The following is a 23,574-nucleotide window of genomic DNA, read 5'->3' as shown; positions in this document are numbered from 1 at the left end:
AGGTCTCCCTCTCTCTCCCCCTCTGTTTGATCCTCCCATAGTCCTGCATCTGCCTCCTGTCTTTCCCCTTTCATCCAAGCCTTTTTCTCTGTAGTCTTTCTAATGTGCTTACAACCCCCCCACTTTCTCTGCCTCTTTCTCTCCTTCTTTCCTTCCTCCCTCCTTCTCTCCCATCAGATTTTAGCATATCTCTCTCCTCCTTTTTTCCCCTCAGATCTAGTATCTGTCTCCTTCCTCTTTTCCTCCTCCCAGGTCTGGTATCTGTCTCCTCTCCTTCCCCCCTGCTCTGGCATCTCTCTCTCTCTGCTCCCTTCCTCCTGTTCTACCCTGGTCTTCCTTCTCAATTTATTTTCTACCTCTGTCTAAATTCTTTTTTACTATTAAGTCCTCAATTTCCCTCTTTCACTGTGTCTACCTATAGCTTGCCACTTCTTTCACTCACCACTTCCAGTAATTAACTCTATCCTCTATCCCCCAATCCTGCATGTGCCCTTTTTTTTTTCTCCTCCCCACTTCCTTCCAGCGTCTGCTCCCCCTGTCCCTCACACTTCCATTCAGTGTCCGTTTCCCTCTCTCTACCCTTTCCATCTACTGTTCACCCTCTATCTCGCCCCTTCCATTCACTGCCCTCTGTGCTCTTTCCATCCAGTGTTCACCCTCTCTCTCTCTTCCATATGGCATCTTCCCTCTTTCTATGCTCCTTCCATAAACTATCTAGTCCGTGCCCCTTCTCTCATTTGTACATGATTGATTTCAGCTCTGTCACCTCTCCGTTTTTCTCTCTCTGTCACCACCCCCTCCCCTATGCTCTGGTATCTCTTTCTTCTCCTTTCTTTCCTTCCCACCCCACGGTCTGGCATCATCCCTGACCTGATTCCTGGCATCTCTCTCCTTTCCTTTTCTTCCATCTCTCCCTCCCCCTCCATGCTCTGGCATCTCCTCCTTCCTTTCCCCCTTCCTTTTCCCTTGGTCTGGCATACCTTCCTCCTTCCCTCCATGCCCTGGCGTCTCTTCTTCCCTCCAAGCCCTGGCATCTCCTTTCATTCCCTCCAGTTGGGTACAGCAACACTCTCCCCAATTCTCTCCCCCTCTGCTCCCTTGGAGCACCGAGGCAGACCGCTTCTCCCCCATCCCAGCTGAACCCCCGTGACCCTCCTATCTCTCCCTCCAAGCGAACCCTCCCGACCTTCCCAGCGAGATGACTGAGCAGCAAATCTCCCTCCAGTAGCGTCAGGAGCCGCAGCACGCTAAACAGGCTGCTTCACGGCTTTCTCCTGCCAGTGAAGCGTCACTGATGATTCATCAGTGACGCGGCAGAGGGACTCACCAGCAGGAGAAAGCCGCGAAGCAGCCTGTTTAGCGTGCTGGGGCTGCCGACGCTACTGGAGGGAGATTTGCTGCTCGGTCATCTCGCTGGAAGGGTCGGAAGGGTTCGGTTGGGGGGGGAGAGATAGGAGGGTCAGCGGGGCCCGAGCGATGATGTTGCCGCAGCCGAATCCGGGCTGTGATCCCCTGTCCCGTTGTCCCCACTCACAGCTTTGGGACACCCTCTCTGAAAACGGGACATTTTGGCGTCCCGAAGCTGTGAGTGGGGACAACGGGACAGGGGATCTGAAAAAGGGACTGTCCCGTTCAAAATGGGACGTATGATCACCTTATGCATGCCCCACCTTTAAAGATCAACATAGTACTCAAATTACAAGAGGTGGCTATATCAACTATCAAATTGAAAATAAGATTTGTGTTTACTTCTTGTCTGCAACTGATTTCTTGCTGTGTAGTAAACATGATTGACAATACTTCTTGTAGTATAGGATGGAACACTCTAATATTTCCTGATATAGTTGTGCTTTTCTTTTCTTCTCTTCTTTTCCATTAAAACAAATATATTCTAAACTCTTTTGAACTTAAACTTCCAGGTAATAATCTTTTTTTTCTGGCAGTCCTGCTCACATGTTCAAAAACTACCCAGTCAATACTCTACCTGTGGTAGTCAGTATTGTTTTTAAATTTCAAGCTATTCGTATCCAGCTAAAGGCACTGAACATACAAGTTGTGGCCACCAGAAGTTATCCCGGTATCAGTGATATTCAGTGCTAGGATTTGGATAGCTATATGGTTATTTATGAAGTCCAACTTGATCAGATAATTATACAGATACCAGCGCTGAGTTTTGGCGATGCATGGATAACTTCCAGCTCTGCCCTCAGACAGCCCCAGCAGTATCAAATATTCAATAGCATGCCCAAGTTAAATGTTGCTGCAACTGTCCCAGACCAGGTCAGAGTGGGAGTTAACCAGGCTGGAGTCACTTCTATCTGGTTAACTCACCTTGAAAATTGAACCCGTAGGGCTTTTTGTGTCTTACCTGCCACTAGGCATCTAATGGTAACATTGGTTCCCTGGATTGTTGTCAGCGTGCTCCCAACATCCAGAGTGAAGGAAGGCGAGTTGCTGTTGAAGAGCGCAGTTCTGGATGTCTTTATCAGTGGCTTTCCTGCAGACGAGAAGCATCAGCTCGTGAAGTGAACCAGAGAACCAAGCTGTAACTATAATGTACAACTCTTCATACCTATACCAAAGAAAGGTGTTGCCCATGACTGTAACAACTACAGAACAATTGTATTAATTCCACATGCCAGCAAAATATGGCTGAAAATAATACAAGGAAGGCTCCAATCAAAGTTCAAGCTGGTTTTAGAAAAGGTCAAGGAACAAGAGACATTATTGCTAATGTTAGATGGATATTGGATAAGAGCAAAGAATACCAAAAACCCCTATACCTTTGCTTCATCGACAACTGCAAAGCTTTTGACTGAGTGGATTATAATAAACTAGTGCAAATGGGAATACCCAAACATATAACTCAGCTGATAGAGAGCCTATATGAAAATCAAGAAGCTGCAGTGAGGACTGAATATGGCAACACTGATTGGTTTTCAATGAAATGTGACGGCAGGCAAGGATGCATCTTGTTATCTTATCTGTTCAACCTTTTCAGTGAAACCATCTTCAGAAAAGCAAATTTGGAAGAAGAGAGTGTTGGTTTCAAAGTTAGTGGCCAAAATATAAACAACCTGCATTATGCAGATGATACAGCACTCATCAGTAGCTGCAAAGAAGACATGAGAAAAGTCAAAGCCAAAAAAGTCATAATATGGCTTAGAACTGAGCATAAACAAGAAGAAGATCATGAACTTGGAAAATGATGATGATTTTGAGCTTGAAGGCGATAGAATAGAAGTTCAATATCCTGGGTTCTTTTATAAACAAAGAAGCAACTTGGTGGGGGGCGGTGTTTGGGGTGCCAGGAGTTCAGGGTGGGAGATCGAAGGGCAGGAGGGAGTGGGCATCCTTCCTGCTGATTGGACGTGGGTGGGTGGGGTTGTCTGGAGTGTTGGGCAGGAGGGAGTGGGCATCCTTTCTGCCGATTGGACATGGGAGGTATTGGGGATTGAGGGGCGTTAAGCAGGAGGGAGTGGGCATCTCTCCCGCCAATCGCGGATGTCATGGATGTTGTGGGGTGGGTGTTGGTGGGGTCTTCTGCTGCAGCTGGCTCAGCATGGCAGGGGTATTTTCCCCCCAATCAGCTGAGCCGGCAGGACTCCCCAATAGCTGCTGTTTCGAGGAGCCCTGCCAGCTCAGCTGATTGGGGATTCCCATGCTGCAATCAGGCAGGTGCGATTCTCTAACCAGCGGTGCCATTTGACATGAGCACTGGTTAGAGAATTGGGGGAGGGGGTGGGGGTACTGCTTCTGTCCTTTCAGGTAGACATGATTCTGTATAGGATGTCAATACATGATTCACTGACTATTTTAGAAACACAATACTAAATACACTGAAAACCATGTAGCAGGAGTGGAAAAAATTGAGCACATTCAGTATTTCAGAAGAAAATTTTGCCTTTTATTTTGCTTCAGGGGGATGAAGAGGTGGAATGTCTGGTAAAATTTCCACTAGCTCCTGACATGTGTGATTGATCTTCTTCCATTTTCAAGTAATATGAGAGTTTAACTACATGTGATTTACACTGTGACTTAACAGAGAACCCTTAAGTAAAATCACCATTTGGAATTCTCCTGAAATATTTCCCCATGGCCCCTGAGTTAAGTTTTCTCCTGGGCACAAAATGAGAGATAATCATTTGGATATGAAAGAAAATGGAGAAAGAACCCCTTCCCCTTCTTTTTACAGATTTTAATTCGATTAGATTAGTTTAGCTGCACACAAAGGAGGAATACCTGCTATAACGATTCTATGGACAGGGTGTAATGGGGGTGAGGTGAAGAGGAGGTGAAGAAATGCATCAAGCATATTCCAGTGACAGAAAACATTAGCAAGTCTGCCTTGCTACGGTGGCAGGTGGCCACCTGGCTCCATGTCTTAAGAAACAGATAAGTCAGTCCTGGTTTTTCTACTCTGGTTGCTAAGCATTCTGGGAATTTGTCAGTGTGCTAGCCATAGTAATATGAGTAAAAAAAACCCAGGATAGACTTTACTTGTGTCTTCTGACCTGGAGTCTTGTGATTCCTATCTGTAAAACAAACACCCTTTCACAGGCCTTTAAAACCTCCAAAAGGAATGAAGCAAGGATAGGTTCTCATTTTCAGTAACTTATCTTCTACACATTTCTGTTCTAAGGAAAGTACATAAGTCATGGTATTCTTGGTTTGGCCCCTCAAGTGATCCTTAAACATCACCAATCAATCTTCTGGATCTCCCAGAACCTTCAACGCCTCTCTGATCTGAATGATCCATTTCTCTACAACAGTGGTTCTCAACCCAGTCTCTGGGGAACACCTAGTCAGTCATGTTTTCAGGATATCCACAATGAATATGCATAAGACAGATTTACATACAATAGAGGTAGAGCGTGAATATTTATCATATGCATATCCTTAGTGGATATCCTGCAAATCTGACTGGCTGGGTGTGTCCCTCCTGCTCTACTGGCTGAGAACTCCTGCTCTACTGGCAGGTCATCAGCTTTCACAAATGTTCCATTAAAATCTGGTATCTTCTTATCCCCCAAAACTATAATGGCGGTATAGGTATATTCTGGGGTGAGCACTGGGTGCTGGTAACCTCCTAAATGTTGTAGGTGCTAATGCTGAATTGGTCCTTCTCTAGGGTTACCATATGGCTCCAGAAAAAGGAGGACGGTTTGAGACATCTGAGTTTTACTTCCATTGGTTTCAATGTCTCAAACCGTCCTCCTTTTTCTGGAGTCATATGGTAACCCTATCCCTCTTCTCCATATGGCCAGTATAATCTCTTTACTCCTTGCCTCCTCAGAGTAAAACTACACTAACGAATGTCATGCATGTTTTGTAACTCACAGTTTCTCATCACAGTCTTGACTAGGGATAGCATTTCTGTCTGCTCCTCCCTTTCAATTCATAGGACCTCAGTCTGTTTGCTAGATCTAACTTCCTGACTGTTTAATTTATTTTGCATTGCCTTAAACTTGACTTTCTGTTCCTCCATGTCTGTATGTGGAGACTTAATGCTGAGCTAAATGGACCACTCCCAGATAACACCCTTCCAAAACAAAGGCAAACCCTAAAAATTTGCAAAGGATATAGGAATTTTACTGACCACTATTTAATGAATTTTGAAGATAAGAATGAATCTCATTAGCTAAGGTTCTGTCCTTTTCTGTGACATCAATTTGAGTCGGTTGCCCATATGCCAATCTTTCCACTAGGTGAGGCACATACGAGGCGCTGCTGAAAAGTTCTCAGCCCAACCAAGAAGAGAATGATGTGGATCCATGAAACTTACAAGTTATTCCACACTTTTCGTTTCAGAAAAGTGTGGAATAACTTGTAAGTTTCATGGTCCACATCATTCTCTTCTATCTTTCTCTCTCCATGCCCCATTTCTTTCTTCCTGTCTCCCTGTCCCTCTCTTTTTTCTTTCTGTTTCCCTTCTTTCTTTCTGTCTCCCTGTCCCCCCTTTCTTTCTTTCAGTCTCCCTGTCCCCTTCTTTCTTTCTGCCTCCCTGTCCCCCCTTTCTTTTATTTCTGTTTCCCTTCTTTCTTTCTGCCTACCTTTCTGCCTTTCTTTCTGTCCCCCCTTTCTTTCTTTCTGTTTCCCTTCTTTCTTTCAGTCTCCCTGTCCCCTTCTTTCTTTCTGTCTCCCTGTCCCCCCTTCTTTTTGTCTCCCTGCCTGCCCCCTTTCTTTCTCCCTGCCCTCCCCCAAGCCACTGCCATCGGACAACAGGCCCACAAGCCACCGCCACCCCAAGCTCCCCCTGCTTCCCGACACAGAAGCACCGGGCTGACCATCCTTCCTCCCCTCGACATCAATGCTTACGTTGGAGAGGAAGTTCCAGCCCAGCCAGGCAGTGATTGGCTGGCCCAGGAACTTCCTCTCCGACGTCAAAATTGACATCAGGGGGAGGAAGGATGGTCGGCCCGCAGCTTCTTTGTGCTGCTTATGGCATTGGGATGCATGTAGAATGCGAAGGCAACTTGAGTCTATCACGGAGCCTGGGATGGGCTCTGCAATCGACTCGTGTTGCCTTCATGATCTACTGGTCGATTGCGATCGATCTTTTGGGCACCCCTGATCTATGCTTTTCCAAAGGTGTCTGCTCTATATTCTCCTAAAATTGCTGCTCCTTTTCCCTCCTGCAGCAGCTGGTTTGACTTCTAAGTATGGGCTCAGGTTGCTGTCACAGAAGAAGTGCTGTCCAGCCCCACTAAACTAGGGCTTGATCAAGGCCGCTCTGGGACTTCGGGACAGCCCCCTCCCATAAGCTAAATGAGTTTTTCTACTGTTTACAATAATATTAGGTTGTGGCTTAGATCTGAGCACCACACGTGTCCTATGGAACTGTTCCTGTTTTATGTTAATATAATTGTCTTCAAATTTGACTCAAGCACCTGCATTAAATTAGCTGTAGTAATATCATAGAATATAATAAGCATTTGGCTGTTCTCTGTTTGACACTTGTTCTTTACATTTATTACGACGTGTTTCTTTTTTTTTTTTGTTCTGACTTGCTTAATTTAGAACTGAATTTATTGAGCACTGTTTTGTGTCACAAATCAGCTTTCAAGCATTTTGCCATAATTGCCGAGCAAAGATTCATTTGTGAATTTTTTGATGTGACCGATTCGTGTGGGTACAAAATTAAAACAACATGTACCAAAGATAATATGAAATGGAAAGTCATGCTTACAATGTTAAACAATGATACCTAGTGCCTTTTTTTTATCTTGCAGAGTCAGGCATGTACTGTATCTGTGTGGGTCATGATGGGGAGCACTATGATGAAGGGTGGTAGGCGTGTGTGTGTCAGCTGTGTATATTTGTATCAGGAGTGTAGTATGTGTTGAAGGTGTATAGTGTGGTAGGAAGCATTCTCTTCCCACCCTACAACACCTTTCTCCTGAACTCTCCCTTCACTATTTATTTATTTGGGTCACAATATAATAATGAGTGATTTCAACTATCTCTGCAACTGATAAAGAGGCAAATTGGATATTCAAACAGCAAACAAAAAAAGAGAACTGCAGAGATGATGTACAAAAAACCCAAGTCTTTAATCAATAAGTAAGTAGTTTGTATCCAAAGAATATGGTCTACATAAGGTAATAAACCAGGACCCGTCACACTCCGTGTTTCGAAAAACATTTCCTCAGGGGTCCTAAAGGTATTGAAACCACATTCTAGGGAACCATTTGGTATACAACTGGATAAAAGAGTGCAATTTAGAAGATAAAAACCGAATCCGGTAAGCTCGTTCGCAGTGCTATACTGAAAGCGAAAGTGGGCCATATTCTTTGGTTACAAACTGCTTACTTATTGATTAAAGACTTGTGTTTTTTTGGTACATCATCTCTGCAGTTCTCCTTTTTATTTGCTGTTTGACATATTACTGCAGTTCTGTTGGGTTTCTTTGCTTGTGATTGCCAAATTGGATATTCAAATGTACAAAAATCACCACCAACATCCAGTCAAACACAGAACCCATTCAACCATCACTTTCATGCAACCAACATTTATGTGAAGAAAAACACCATTGAATCCTAACAAGGAACGGGTAGGCTCACTTTCATTCATCGGCTGAAAAAACTCCACTCTACATTGACCATAGCATCATACACATATAGCACTGTAAACATCAAGTGTCCCAACAATCACATGCATACAAACAAGCAATTACTGTATTGGTAGCATGGAATATTGCTACTCCTTGGGTTTTGGCCAGGTACTAGTGACCTGGATAGGCCACTGTGAGAACGGGCTACTGGGCTTGATGGACCATTGGTCTGACCCAGTAAGGCTAGTTTTATGTTCTTATGTTGTCCAGCAGTATATATGTCCAGCAGTGAAATGGTGAACAGATTCTTGAAAATATTAGTTTTATAGCGATGAAGCAAAAACAAACCAAGTCAAAGTGCAATTCTTGGGGCTCAAGACAGTCATTTCCTGTGAGCGATCTGCACGGGGCATGAGCGTGGGAAGATCGTTCCTGCCCCAAAAACCCGCTAGACCACCAGGTAAGACTTAAGGGGGGGGCTTACAGGGCTTAAAATAGCTGGGGGGAAGCATGGGCTAGGGGCAGAACCGGCCCGAATATTATTCGCGGTTTTTTAATATTCGCGGGCCAGCTCTGCCCCTAACCACCACGAATATGGAGGGGGAACTGTACTGCAGGCTTGCCTTGTCTGCTTTGCCTCAGTTTCATAGGCACAGCTACCTTGTCTTTAGCTGCCCTAGCTGATGTACTGACAGGGTGAAAATGCTGTGAGCCTGCCTGCCCCTGATCCAGATCACCCCTGCTGTTATAAAATGGCAAGGGAGGTCAGACTCAAGTTGGTCACTAGAACTGATCTGGTCAGCTCTTCTGCACAGGATCCTTTTAGTAGTTTTAGGTGCAAAACTAGCACGGGTGCTTAGTTTGTCACAGTGCCCACACCAAGACAGGTTGGCTGGAGGGCTGGAGTCATCCTTTTCAATTTCTTAACCTGCTCCATTCCCATTCGGACCATGCTTGTCGCTATCAGACCTCTTTCCAGTTTTTGCAGCCCTTACGACTAGCTTGGAGATGGTGGAGGCATAGATAGGGCCTCAGCCCTGGGGTGTCTTCTTTTCTGACACTCGAGGGTAATTCCCAATTCCCTCCGGGCTGGGGTCGGTCAGTATTCAGGGATTGGACAACCTGGGGGTATGTGGCCATGGAACACTTGTTGGAGATCTCTGCGGATTTCCCCTGCTTTCAACAGGTACGGGATGCCTGGGGCTTGCCTCCTCAATATCTGTTCTCCTATTTCCAACTCCGGTATTATTGGGAGGCTGAGCACCGGGGGAATGAGGAGGCCTGGGTTAAGGGGCAGCTAGATACTGCCTTCTTGGCTACCCTGGGCTAGCTCAACACTCTGTCTCATTGGTATAGGCTGTTGAAGTCCTCTCTCTCTTTGACAGTCCTTACACCTTTACGGGTACAATGGGAACAGGATCTTGGGTGCAGCATTACTGAGCAGCAGTTCTTGTCCTGTTTTCGGACTCTATACTTGTTTACTAAGTCTGCTGACTATCAGGAACTCCAGTATAAGGTCCTACATAGAGCCTATTTTACCAGACAGCGAGGTGCATGTTTGGGACTTTTGGGACAGCGACCTCTGCGATAAGTGTAAATGTCTGGCTGGTACTTACCTTCATTCTTTTCTCAAGTGCCCCAAACTGTCCATTTGGAGGGAGGTTTTTTTCCCTTTTGGAACGGGTAGTGCGGCGCCCTGTTACTTGGGATTATGGGACCCTTCTGTTGGGCTTTCAGGCTTCCCTTCAGGACCAGGGCTTCACGGTCCCCTATTGCTGTTTCTTCTATAATGCCATACTCTTGGTTAAGAAAATTATTCTGACCTACTGGATGTCAGAGGATGTCCCCCCAGTGCCCCTATGGAAGAGTAGACTTCAGAAGCTAGCCCAATTTGAGATTCAATCTTATGCTCGATCTCCGCAACTGGCCAAGCAGCATTATGTCACCCTGTGGAAGTGGCTGAGGGATCTGGTGCCTCCTTGAAGGGATGGGGGAATGTTCCCTTCTTCATCATCTGCTTGATGTTGGTCTATGGCCGGGCCTTGTTGCTTCTTTGGTACCTTGGGGATGGGGGGTTGGGAATGGCGGGGAGGGGGGATTTGGGCTTTCTTTTGGTGTGCCTGTTGCAGTGTGTGTGTGGTGGTGTGCAGATTGTCTGGCAGGATTAGGAGTATTTACACAAAATGGTGGCAAAGCACTCTGCTTGATGTCTCTGAATTTTTCTTTTCCTATATTTTATGCTACTCGCCAGGGGCGGTGAGCCCAGTCTTTTCTTTTTGGTTATGATGTACTTCAGGACTTCCTTGTTCTATTGTGCGGGTCTCACTGCCTTTGTTGAAATTTCTCTATATTTGGCTGTCTTTGTACTTTACTGTTCGGTTGTGATCTTTTTCACTTTCAATAAACATAAGTTTTTTTTTTTGTTTTTTTTAAAGACAGTGTCTGGGGCAGTCTGTCCCGTTCCTCCCTCCCCCCCCCCCCAACTATGGCACTGGTTCCCATTGTTTGGAAAACCTACCAGGAGCAGAAGAAAACTGATGGACAAATTAAATATTAAATGTTCACTTTTTCTTCACCCTTGCCCTAATAGGCCATAGTGGAGCGGCATAATAAAAATAAAGTCTAAGTCCGTTTTGGGCCTAATTTGCTAGTTGACCAAAGTTGGAAATGTCCAAAGTCCATTCTCAAAAAGTACATCCAAAATATATTTTTTTCAAGAATCATCTACTTGTATGTCCAGACGTTTAATCGTCCAGACCGTTAAGTTGTCTATCTTTATACCCCATTCTCATTCAAAAAATCATCCAAGTTATAAATGCCTAGAACAAGACCTTTTGGACATGGGATGGACAAGCAAAGTGATGGACTAAACGCCCAGACATGGCAACAGAGTAGTGGGGCATCTTACAGGGCTCTGTTGTAAACTTCACAAAAAGGGTGTCATATAAACATCTCACCACAACTCCCTTATAGATCATGGTGAGCCCCCCAAAACACCCCTAAAACCTACTATACCCACCTATCTACCACCCCAATAGCCCTTATGGCTGCACCTATATGGAAGTACAGTAGAATTTGGGGGTTTTTTTTGGTGGGTGCACATGTTTCACCATGAATGCAGTGGTTAAAGTGGCTTATGGGCCTGAGTCCTCCTCTCTATGATTCACTAGCCCACATCCCCCAGACTACATAAGACACCTTTGTGCAGTTCTACTAGGCTTTCCTATGCCAGGTGCTGATGTTCTGGAGGCAGGTAAGTACTTTTTTATTCCGATTTTTATGGTGGTGGTGGTTGGGGGGTGAGGAGGTCAGTGATTATTGTGGGAGTGTGTGGGAGTCTTTACTTTGTCCTTGCAGTGGTTATCTGGTTACTTTTGATACCTTCTGGGCACTTATACCTGTTTTTAAATCGCCTAAGTCACAACGTATAGTTCCGTCTAGGAAGTCTCATTGAACTTTCGATTATCGCTGCAGGACGACTAAGTCTAGATCGGCCAACATCCCGCCCTAACCACTCCTTCAAAAATGCCCCTTTTCACTCTGGGCATACAGCAGCACTGAAAAGGCCTAAGCTGTTTTTAGATACGTCTAAAACCTATTTTGATTATGGACATTTGGACAACCTGTCTTTTTGATCATCCAAATGGCGCTAGAAAAGGTTCAAAGAAGAGCGGCCAAGATGGTAAAGGGGATGGAATTCCTCTCGTATGAGGAAAGACTAAAACGGTTAGGGTTTTTCAGCTTGGAAAAGAGACAGCTGAGGGGAGATATGATTGAAGTCTACAAAATCCTGAGTGGAGTAGAACGGGTACAAGTGGATCGATTTTTCACTCCGTCAAAAATTACAGACTACGGGACACTCGATGAAGTTACAGGGAAATACTTTTAAAACCAATAGGAGGAAATATTTTTTCACTCAGAAAATAGTTAAGCTCTGGAACGCTTTGCCAGAGGATGTGGTAAGAGCGGATATCGTAGCTGGTTTTAAGAAAGGTTAGGACAAGTTCCTGGAGGAAAAGTCTACAGTCTGTTATTGAGAAAGACATGGGGAAGCCACTACTTGCCTTGAATTGGTAGCATGGAATACTGCTACACTTGGGTTTTGGCCAAGGTACTAGTGAATATTGCTACACCTTGGGTTTTGGCCAGGTACTAGTGACCTGGATTGGCTACCATGAGAATGGGCTAGTGGGCTTGATGGATCATTGGTCTGACCTAGGAAGGCTATTCTTATGTTCTTATGCCAATTTAGGCATATTTTTAGATGTATTTTCGTTTCAATTATGTATCTCATAGTGTTTTGCATCTAATTTTCCTGCAATCAAGGTCTCCTTTCTGACTTCTTGACACTGATCTAAAGTGCTGTGCATAACAGGCTGCATCCCTGCTAGTATCATACTCAGCTACTGAACAGATCTATAAATGCTATGTACACAACACAAAAAAGATAGGAAACTCTCCATTTGTGGTACAATAATAGACAAGTGTAAGAAACACACAAAAGAATCATTTTGTACCTGCTAATGTTATAGCTATGGAAACAGAGTCAGAGCCCAAGATATTGGTGGCATTACAGGTATAGAAACCCACATCAGCTTCAACCGGTGCCAAAATCTGCAGAGTTGAGTCATCTGGCTTTAGAAGTATCCTAAAGCAAATACAAAACAGAAAGAAGATGATAGGATTAGAATAAAAAACACAAGCAATTTAAGATCTAACATTATTTCCACTAATATCCAGGAATCTTGCAGATGTGTGAAGATAATGTTGTAATTTCTAAAAGGGGGTGCTGAAAAGTTCTCAGCCCACCCAAGAAGAAAATGACGTGGATATGGTCCAATCAATGATCTGAAACAATGCCATAGAATTTTGTTTCTGCTTTTTTCAGCTACAATGGAAAAATATCGCTCAGAATTTAGGAAATTGGTTCGTTGGACTGAGCACTTTTGAGCACCCCCTCATATACTATCTTTATGCCACCTGAGGCATATATTTTGTATACATTTTTAATGATAGATACTTCTCAAGATTGTCACGATCATTTTGAAGCTAAATACTTTGAGGGACATTTTCAGAAAAAACGTCTAGTCCAACTTTGACGTTTCCAGTTGTACGTCCAAAGTTGGAGGAACAGAAATTGCCATTTTCAAATGACAAACTGCTGGATGTTCAAATATATATATTATTTGAAAATCGTCTACTTAAATGTCTTGGCCACTGGGACATCTAGGCCACCAGAATGTCTAACTTTATACACCAATTTCAATCAGAAAAACAACCATGTTGAAAACGTCCTAATCCTGACCATTTGGATGTAGACAGGGCCAGCATAGTAATGGACTGGCCACATTGACATCCCAACAGAGCAATGGGACAACTTAGAGGGCACTGCTGTGAACGTCAATTAAAGGGTGCCAGCTGTATATCTCATCATAAACCTCTTATAATTTATGGTGCACCCCCAACCCCCCAAAACCAACTATACCCTTCTGTGTACTACCTCAATAGCACTTATGGCTGCAGGTTGAACCTATATAGCTGGGTAGTAGGTTTTGGGTGGGCTCACACGTTCTACCATAAATGTAGTGGTTAGAGTGGCTTATGGGTCTGGGTTCTCCTCTCTATGGTTCATTAGAACACTCACCAGGCTACTTAAGACACTTGTGTGCAGCTCTACTAGGCTTTCCCATACCAGATGCTGCTGTTTAAGAGCATTTTTGTGTGGTGGAAGGGGATCAGTGAGCACTGGGGAAATGTGGGAGTGTCTTACCTTGATGCATGCTGTGGTCATCTGGTCGGTTTGGGCACCTCTGTGGCATTTAGACGCTTCTAAAACAGGTCTAGTTCCAAACCTCTAAGTTCCGTCCAGGATGTCTTGCAAAACATTTGATTATCGCTGCAAGACGTCCATGTCTAACCCACCCTTAGATATGCCTCCACTACTCCCATCTCATGCTCTGGACACACAGAGACTGGGACACCTTGCTAGATGTCCAGAAAGGCAGTTTTGATTATCAGCACTTGGACGTCCTAGCAATTAGGACGTCCAAGTGTCGATTTAGGATGCTTTATGGACATCTATGTTTTTTTAATTATGAGCCCATTTGTGTCTTTTTATAACTTTAATTTTTTATTTGTTTCTGCAAGACAATCTTAGCATACTAAAACTCTCAATCTCCTCAAACAATAATAAGAAATAAATCTTGAATTCTTGTCAAAATTTAACCCCATATCCCCCACCCTCTTATACAGATACCACATTAGTTATTCTCACAAATTCAAGCACTCTTGTCATTGTCAAAAATACTATTGTAAACAACCCCCAACTTTTTCCATACTTATACAGAGTTCCATCTCTTAATGCAGTTAGCTTTCCAGAAGCTTTGTAATCCATACATCCATTAATGTAGAATTCAGGCTCTTACATTCTGTGGCAATGTTAAACAATTTCCTGTTAACTTTTGCCCCCACCGGTCTTTATGAGTTATACCTCTGTTACTTCCCCCTTTTTATCATGCTATTAATTCTAATCCTATACACAGCTCAGCATTTAGCTCGCGCTGCTCAGGTAGGCAATTCCGGTCCTCGAGAGCCACAGGCAGGTCAGGTTTTCAGGATATCCACAATAAATATGCATGAGATAGATTTGCATCTCAAGGAGGCAGTGCATGCAAATCCATCTCATACATATTCATTGTGGATATCCTGAAAACCTGACCTGCCTGTGGCTCTCAAGGACCAGAATTGCCTACCCCTGGTATAGACTCTTTCAATATGACATTCATGGTAGTAAACACTTGGATCCAGAAGGGTCAAATTGTTCGGCAAGACCACAAGTGTAGGTAAGTCCTAGTTGCTTCCCAGCTCCTACAACAGGGAAGGATGTACTAGAGGAGATATGACTTAGTCGTACTATATCATACATCATCTCATCAAAACCTTAAGATTAATTTCTTTCAGTTTGGCAGATATGGATGTCTTATAATAATAATAATAATAATAATAATAACTTTATTTTTCTATACCGCCATAGTCAAAGTGACTTCTAGGCGGTTCACATAGAAAGAAGGCTGGACAATCAGCGAATTACAGAATGCAAGAAGAAAGATGTTACATAATAAATTGAGGTTATAAGGGGAAAGAATACCTGAGAGAGGTCATCTGATTAGACAAGGAATTTGTCAGAGCGATTTTAATTAATTTTCGGAATGTGTTGTAGGTCTGTCTGGCCTTATTTATGTGGTTTCCCAGCCAGGATTGGTGACTGTTTGCTTGGAACATGAAGGTTCTGTTTAGGAAGGATTTGTATTTGCAGCCTGTGATCTTTGGGTATGCAAAGATGTTTTTGTTTCTGGTTGTTCATGTGGGGTTGTGTAGAGTGAAGTGTGTTTGCAGGTAGGAAGGTGCTAAGCCCCAGACTTGTTTGAAACAGATCAATGCAAATTTGAACAGTGCAATTTTTTGTAATAGGGGCTAATGTGGTCTTTTTTTCTCAGTCCGAAGATCAAGCAAACTGCAGTGTTTTGCACTAATCTTAATTTTTGTACTGTTTTTGGGGGGATACTCAGGTAGGCAATGTTGCAGTAATCTAGGGTAGATAGGATCAGCGACTGCACCAGTAATCTAAAGGATGTTGTGTCAAAGTATTTTTTAATCCTTAGCTCCACAGCGTGTAATAGCATTTCTTCACCAGTATGTTTGTGTGGTCAGCCATGGTTAAGTGCTTCTAATTCCTGAATAGCCATCTCCTCCCCTAAATCCTTTTCCCAATTAAACATGTGTTTTAGTTTTTGAAACTTGGACATACCAATTTCTTTATAAAAGTTAGTTATTAAACCTCTAGCTTCCTTTTTGTGGCACCACATGGATTCCATAGTATTGATGTTCTTCTTTGCTAGATCTTTAACATATCCTGTTGTAGCCCGTATCTATTCTGTAGATAACATAAGAAATCCAAGGCCTCAATATTATATTCACCTGCTAATGCATCAAGTATTTCAGTTGCCCTGCAATTCTATTGAACTGGTGTACTGCCCTAAGGGAAAGGGATTGGGACTTCTAAACCACCTTTTTGCAGTTTTACAACCACACTCAAAACAGTTTACATACAAGTATTTGCTTTCCCAACTCAAAGAGCAGGAGCTGTCAAGATGTACAACGTCAGCATCTTTGAGATAAACTTGGTTTTTCTTGTTACACAGATCTTTTTGGACCCCTGTTAGGTTACAAAAGTTAGATAGTTCTAAATCTATGCTGGCACTGTCATCTGGACATAGGGATATTGGATCATCTGTTGTTCTATTGTCCTTTGATACTCAACTTTTGGAAGTCAATATGGAGACAAATTAATATCATATTGGAGTCATCAATTCCATTGACTTATGAAGTAGTCATATGTGGAACATTATTGCATATTAAGCCCCCCATGGACTATTATAAATGCCGGCTTTTCCTAATTATGACTGGGATAGCTATGCAGATGGTAACTCGCAATTGGAAAAATTATGATCGCCTCAATTTTCCTTTTTGGTGGGCAAACTTATGCTCCAGCTATATGTTTGAAAAAAATGAATGCTGAGATGTTGGGGCATAGTAATTTATTTAAACTGGTTTGGGGCCTGTTGACATCTTTTATTACTTCGCTATAGTCGTCTTTTGTCTTTAATTTCTGTTTTATTTCCTTACACATCCAGGGTGGGTGGGAGGTGGGTGGAATTGCATTACTATTTTACATAAGGGAAGGTTATTGAAAGAAAATGTGCATTTGTGTTTTTATTGATTAATCAATGGGTGGGTAGGCGTGATAAAATGGTTGCTCATGTATGTCTGCAAGATGAATGTGCTATTCTTGATATGTTATATGTTTATATACCAGTGTATTGCACTGTTAATATTTGAAAATCAATAAAGATTTAAAAAAAAAAAAAAAGAGCAGGAGCTCCCATTTCGTCCATTCCCTACTATGTAGACCATCAGGTTTACCTAAGAATGAATGCCAATTAGGTCCCCATTTGAATGTTATAACCTAGACCGAAAGCTTCATAAGAAGTTGTAAAAAAGTTAAGTTATTTAACTAAAGGCAGTATTATTACATGGACTATATAGGGTACAAAAGGGTTGTGCATATGGGCTGCACTATTACATCTAACTTCTGGAGTGCAATGTTGTTCTATGGGCTCCCCATCGCCCCCATATCTCTGTAGTTGAGAGTCTGGCCAGAGGGATACTTACACTCCAAAATGGTGGGCCCTCCCCTTCCTGGTGCATTCTGGGATGCACTGGGGAAGGGCCTAAGGCCCTGATTGGCTCAGATGCCTAAGGCCCCTCCTATGGGGGGTGTGGATGGTGTCAGGGGGACTTATGAGTTTTGGGGAAATGTGGGGGGTTTGGAGGGGGCATTGCTGGTTGGGGAGGTTGGGAACTTCTGTAGGTTGGCGGCAAGAGGGAGTGGGCATCCCTTGTGGCAGGGGATTTCTTAGGGGGGCTGGCAATTCTAGAGGGAGTGGTTATCCCTCCTGCTGGGGAATTTCTTGGGAGGGGGTTTGGCGGTTTTGGAAGGAGGGAGTGGGCATCTCTCCTGCCGGGGGATTTCTCAGGGGGGGTGCATGGCTGTTCCAGTCCCTCTTGCTGGGGGGATTTCTTGGGGTGGGGCATCAACAGTAATGGCAGGAGGGAGTGAGCATCCCTCCTGCCATGGGACTTCACAAGGAGGGGTGTTCTCTACTGTAGCCACTCACCTGATTGTGAAAGGATTCCCTTGCCGCGATCAGCTGATTGCAAGGGATTGGCTGATGGCCTGTGACATGGGTGCCAGTTAGAGAATCAGGGCGGTTAGACATGGTTAGAAATCTGTTCATTAGAGCAGACACAATTGAGCACCAGTGTGTGATTCTCAGCCGCTTCTTAGGTGTTGCTAAGACCAGCATTCTATACAGAATTTTCTTCTAACTGCCTACACAATAGGTGGCAGTAGGGGCACATCTTAATTTTTTTTAATGGCTGCACGCTAACGGCAAAATTAGCATGTGGCCATTAATTTAGAAAATGGGAAAATGTAACATTTCCTGGCTATGGCAAAACTGACCTTTAGCACACAGAAAAGACCACTTTTACTAAGGCTTTAGTAAAAGGAAGTGCTGTCATCTTTATCAGAGAGAGGTTAGGATGACAACTGTACATAGTTTTTCTGCTAGTAGTAATTGATCTAGGAAATTATATATACCTCCTCTTTTATGAAACTTCGATAGCACTTTCTAGCATGGGGAGCTGCGCTGAATTGTCCGCGCTGCTCCCAATGCTCATAAGAACTCAATGAGCATCGGGAGCAGCGCGGGCCATAGTGCCACTTTGTAGAGCTAATCACATGGATAAGATTCTGCAGTGGACTCAGCTAATTACTTTATGAAAAAAGTAGATTTAGTAGGTGGAGATTCTTTTGATTTAGGGCTGAAAGTTGAACTGGATTTGTTAGATTTCGCATTCCATGGCCTGCATTCCATACTGTTATTAAATTTACTAAAAATGTGGAGAGAACTGTAAATACTCAGGCTAACACCTTCCCACCAAACCTTTTTTTAAAAAAAACAGACACACCTCTCTGCACTAAGATAGTCAGCCTTATGGGGAATCACCCAACCAAACTCCTCTGTTCTAAAATCAGCATAAACAGGTTAAACGTGGTCATTAAAAATTAAATCAAACATTTTTATGTGGTACAATTATAACCTAAAATTCAATGAGCCTCAAAAATTTTTTTTTCAGAGGTTATAAATTACAGATTATAATAGAAAAATCTGCTCTTGAGCCTTGATATCACAAAGGCCATTTCTTAATAAGTATTACAGTATTTAATATATATATATGGATATATTATATGGATATTAGAGAATGACACGGTGAAAAAATTGGTCCCCGTCACCGCCCCGTCCCCGTCTCACCATCCCCGTCACCGCCCCGTCCCCGTCTCACCATCCCCGTCACCGCCCCGTCCCCGTCTCACCATCCTCTTCACCGCCCCGTCACCGCCACTGCAATCCCATTCACTTTTCTTTATTTACGTATAAAGGAAACATTCTTTAAAACTTTAAAACTTAGTTAAATATTAGTTAATAACTATACAAAAACAAAACACGCAGAGAAAAAATTAATTAATATAAATTCTCAAAACTGACACATTTTGATCACTAAATTTAAAATAGTTATTTTTCATACAGTTTTTCAATCACTAATCTTCCACCACCCCTGGGGCTAGCAATGCAAAAACAAACACGACATGTACTTTAAATGCTTACAATGCTAGCCTATATGGTAAGTAGACGCGGCCGCTGTACCTAATCGCGGCAAAGATCTCCCTGCCGTGATTAGCATAGTGACCGCGGCTACGGCTGCAAGTCTCCCCTCCCCCCAGCGATCACGGCAGGAGGGCACCCAACCCCTCCTGTAGACCCCCCCAACGGCCCTCCCGACAATCGCAGCAGAAGGGTACCCAACCCCTCCTGCCGGTCCTCCCAATGGCCTCCCCTAAGATCGCCGGCAGGAGGGTACCCAACCCCTCCTGCTGGACCCCCCCCCAACGAACCCTCCCACCCCGAAACCCCCTTAGTCTTACTTTCCAAGTTGGACAGGACGGCTCCTCACACGTATGGCCAGCAGGCTTGCCTCCGTCCAAATGAGGCGGGCCCGCCCCTACCCTGCCCAACCCACAGGATCCTAGGGCCTGATTGGTCTAGGCACCTAAAGCCACTCCCGCTATAGGAGGGGCCTTAGGTGCTTGGGCCAATCAGGCCCTAGGATCCTGTGGGTTAGGCAGGGGAGGGGAGGGGCGGGCCCGCCTCATTTGGACGGAGGCAGGCCTGCTGGCCAGACGAGCGAGGAGCTGTCCGGTCCAACTTGGAAAGTAAGACTAAGGGTGGTGTTTCGGGATGGCGGGGTTTGTTGGGGGAGGGACCGGCAGGAGGGGTTGGGCACCCTCCTATTGGCGATATAGGGGGCCGTTGGGGGTGCCGGCAGGAGGGGTTGGGCACCCTCCTACCAGTGAGGGCGATCGTCGGGGGGGGGGGGGCGGGTTCTATTGGCAGGAAGGGTTGATCTGACAAATGAGGAGCACGGTGAAAACACAGGTAAATAGCGGTTCCTAGAAGGGGGGACATTGGCCTGCGGGGACAAATCTATTCACCGTTTTTGCGGTCGGTGAAAGGATTTGTCCTCGCGTCTGCGGCGATTTGCTAATGAGGTCACCATAACCCGCAGCTAAACCGCAGCCACGCAGCGGTTCGCTGCGGGGATCGCTCCCCGTGTCATTCTCTAATGGATATATACAGTATTTGAGATATATATATTGAGATATATGTAAGGTACGTACCTTACATAGGCTCCAATCTACACCTATATATATATATATATATATATATATATATATATATGTATATATATATATATATATATGGGTGTAGATTGGAGCCTATGTAAGGTACGTACCTTACATATATATAAGTACTTATACTATACTTGCTCCAAGTGGACAAAATCAGTCATGTGGAAACTCATGAAGTAAAAATTAAGAAGCCACTTGTAAGTACCACAGAAAGGCAGTATATCAAGGAGTGCCTGAATCCACTATGCTGCCTTCTCTGACAGGAGAGGATATGACACATACTAGCTCAACTAAAAGTGGATAAAGTGATGGGGCCGGATGGCCTACATCTGAGGGTACTGCAGGATATTAGGGAAATTTTGGTGGTTCCACTGGCTGACCATTTCAATGCTTCTCTAGAGTTGAGAGTGGTCCTAGAGGACTGGAGAAGGGCAGATGTGGTCCCATGCCACAAAAATGGAAGTTTGGAAGAGGCTGGGATTGGAACTACAGGCTTTTTAGTCTGACTTCAGTGGTGTGTAGCGCAGTGGTTAAAGCTACAGCCTCAGCACTTTGAGGTTGCGACCCTGGGCAAGTTACTTAATCCCCCCATTGACCCAGGTAGAGTGTGAGCCTACTAGGACAGATATGGAAAAATGTTTGAATACCTGAATGTAAACCACTTATGCTATAAGTGGTATATATGTGGAGGGGCATAATAAAAAAAACATCTAAGTCCCCTTTTGGCCTAAGGCCTTAGACGTTGAAAGTAGAAGCAGGGAAAATGTCCATTATCAAAAAATAGTCCAAAAGGAGTTTTTTTTTGATAATGGTCTGCCTTTACGTTCAGCTGTTTAAATGCCCAGATCACCACTATGTCTAAACTTATACCCTATAATCAACCAAAAAAAAGCCTAAGCCCCAAACGTCCAAAACAAGAGCTTTTAGGCGAAAGAGGAGCCAGTCCTTCGCTTACAAGCTGGATTCTGTAACCAGTGTCTGTCAAAAACAACACCGGTTACAGAATCAACCCCCCCACAAAATCGGGGCAAGAGGGAGTCCAAGCCCTCTTGCCCCGCGATCTCCAATCCCCCCCCCCCCCAAGTCCGATGGGGCCAGGAGGGAGCCCAAGCCCTCCTGGCCACGCGACCCCCACACCCTACAAGATCGGGCAGGAGGGAACCCAACCCCTCCTGCTCAGGTGGACCCCCTACCCCCCACCCCCACTAAAATACGGGCAGGAGGGATCCAGGCCCTCCTGCCCTCGAATTGCCCCCCCATGACTGCACCCCTCTGAACCCCCGATCGGCCCCCCCGCTGACCCGTGACCCCCCGCCGACCCCAAGACCCCCCTACCCTCAATTGCACCCTTCATACCTTGTCAATGTTGGCAAGACGGACGTGTGCCAAGCCCGCCCGTCCGGAAGGCCAGCCGGCTCCAGAATGGGGCCGGATTGGGCCAGGCTGCTTAAACCCCACACACAGGTGGGGCCTGAGGTGGTTGGGCTCCCTCCTGTCCGATCTTGTAGGGGGTGGGTGTCGCGTGGCCAGGAGGGCTTGGGCTCCCTCCTGTCCCAATCGGACTCGGGGGGATTAGAGATCGCGGTGCAGGAGGGCTTGGGCTCCCTCCTGCATCGAATGTAATCGGGGGGGGGGCTGCGGGGCAGGAGGGCTTGGGCTCCCTCCTGCCCCGATAGTGTGTGTGTTGGGGGGTGATGTATCGCTATCTCCCCTGCCGCGATGCAATCACTCCTCTACCCGAACTGCCACAACCCGCGGCAGGAGAGATTGGGCATCTCTCTTGCCACGGGTCGCGGCAGTTCGGGTAGAGGGGTGATCGCATCGCGGTATGGGAGATGAGGCATCTCTCCTGCCGCGATGGTTGCGGTGTGGGGGGGGTAGGTTGCCAGGTTGCTGAACTGATTGCGCCAGCCACGATCAGCTCAGCGGCCCCTTTTCGGCACTTATACCTGTTTTGACTTAGTCTAAGTCAAAACGTATAAGTGCCGACTAGGCAACCTGCCTAAAGTTTTGGTTATACCTGCTGCACGCCTAGGTCTAGATAGGCCCACCGCCCGCCCTTTCCCCTCCTCTAAAAATGCCTCTTTTCTCTCTGTGCGTTTAGAGGCAGGGAAAGGCCTAAGCTGGTTTTAGATACATCTAAAACCAGCATTGATTATGGGTACTTGGACGATCAGGCTTTTTGATCGTCCAAGTAGCCATTTAGGCCACTTTTTATACTTTTTTTCTTTTGATTATGAGCCCCATAGTATATAAATACTAAATAAAACAGAGAATAGTGAAGTTTTTGGAAGCCAATGGATTATAGGACTAGAGGCAGGTCTTGTCAGAAAAATTAATTTCTCTGACAGGGTGACCAGAGAGTTGGATCCAAGGAGTTGGTATGTTTAGATTTTAGTAAAGCCTTTGACACAATTCCAAATAGCAACTAATAAATAAACAGAGTGCCCTTCATATGGCCCTGTTGTGGCTGACTTGGTTAGGCACCGGTTGATTATAACATGACAAGATGGTAGTGGCAAATGGAACGCACTCTGAGGAAAAGAAAACCAGTTACCAGTGATGTGCTGCAATATTTGGCTCTTAGGTTGTTTGTTTTTTACATTTTGTAAGCGATATTGCTGAAGGGCAGTCTGGTAATGTTTGCCTCTTTGTGGATGATACAAAAATCTGGAATAAGGTAGACACCACTGATGGGATGGACAACATGAGGAAAGACTTAGCAAAGCTTGAAGAATGCTCCAGAATATGGCAGCTAAGATTCAATGCTAAGAAATGCATTTGAGCTGCAGAAACCTGAGAAAGAGTTCCAGTTTAGATGGCAAAAAACTTTTGTATACAAAAGAGGAGTTGGACTTGGGTGTGATCATATGTGCTGATATTTGTTATCCGCTTAGAACTTTGGGTTATATGGAATATAAATATACTAATCAATCCATCAATCATAAGATGCCAAACAGGTAGAGAAGGTGATGATGAAAGCTAGAAGGATGTCTGAATGCATAGAGAGAGGAATGGCGAGTAAGAAAAAGGAAATAATGATACCCCTATATAAAATTCTGGGAAGACCTCATTTAGAATATTGTGCATAATTCTGGAGACTACCTACATTTTTTCTTTTAAGAGCTTTTTTTCTTTTTTAACGGCA

General features: G+C 44.5%; 1 protein-coding gene across 4 annotated transcripts in view; it reads right to left on the bottom strand.

The window, feature by feature from the left end:
- ADAMTSL1 (ADAMTS like 1) overlaps positions 1–23,574 on the bottom strand; it is a 1,156,072-nt gene that overhangs the window by 93,454 nt on the left and 1,039,044 nt on the right. For all 4 annotated transcript variants that reach the window (XM_033920627.1, XM_033920609.1, XM_033920600.1 and 1 more), the window contains 2 exons: positions 12,571–12,701; positions 2,369–2,497 (listed from right to left, as the gene is read on the bottom strand). In XM_033920627.1, coding sequence (XP_033776518.1) covers positions 2,369–2,497; positions 12,571–12,701 — 260 coding nt within the window. The remainder of the gene's footprint in view (positions 1–2,368; positions 2,498–12,570; positions 12,702–23,574) is intronic.

This window comes from Geotrypetes seraphini, chromosome 1 (genome assembly GCF_902459505.1).
Source record: "Geotrypetes seraphini chromosome 1, aGeoSer1.1, whole genome shotgun sequence".
Lineage (NCBI taxonomy): Eukaryota > Metazoa > Chordata > Amphibia > Gymnophiona > Dermophiidae > Geotrypetes > Geotrypetes seraphini.
The sequence above is the reverse complement of the archived record's forward strand: the minus strand, read 5'-3'. Positions and strand labels throughout refer to the sequence as shown.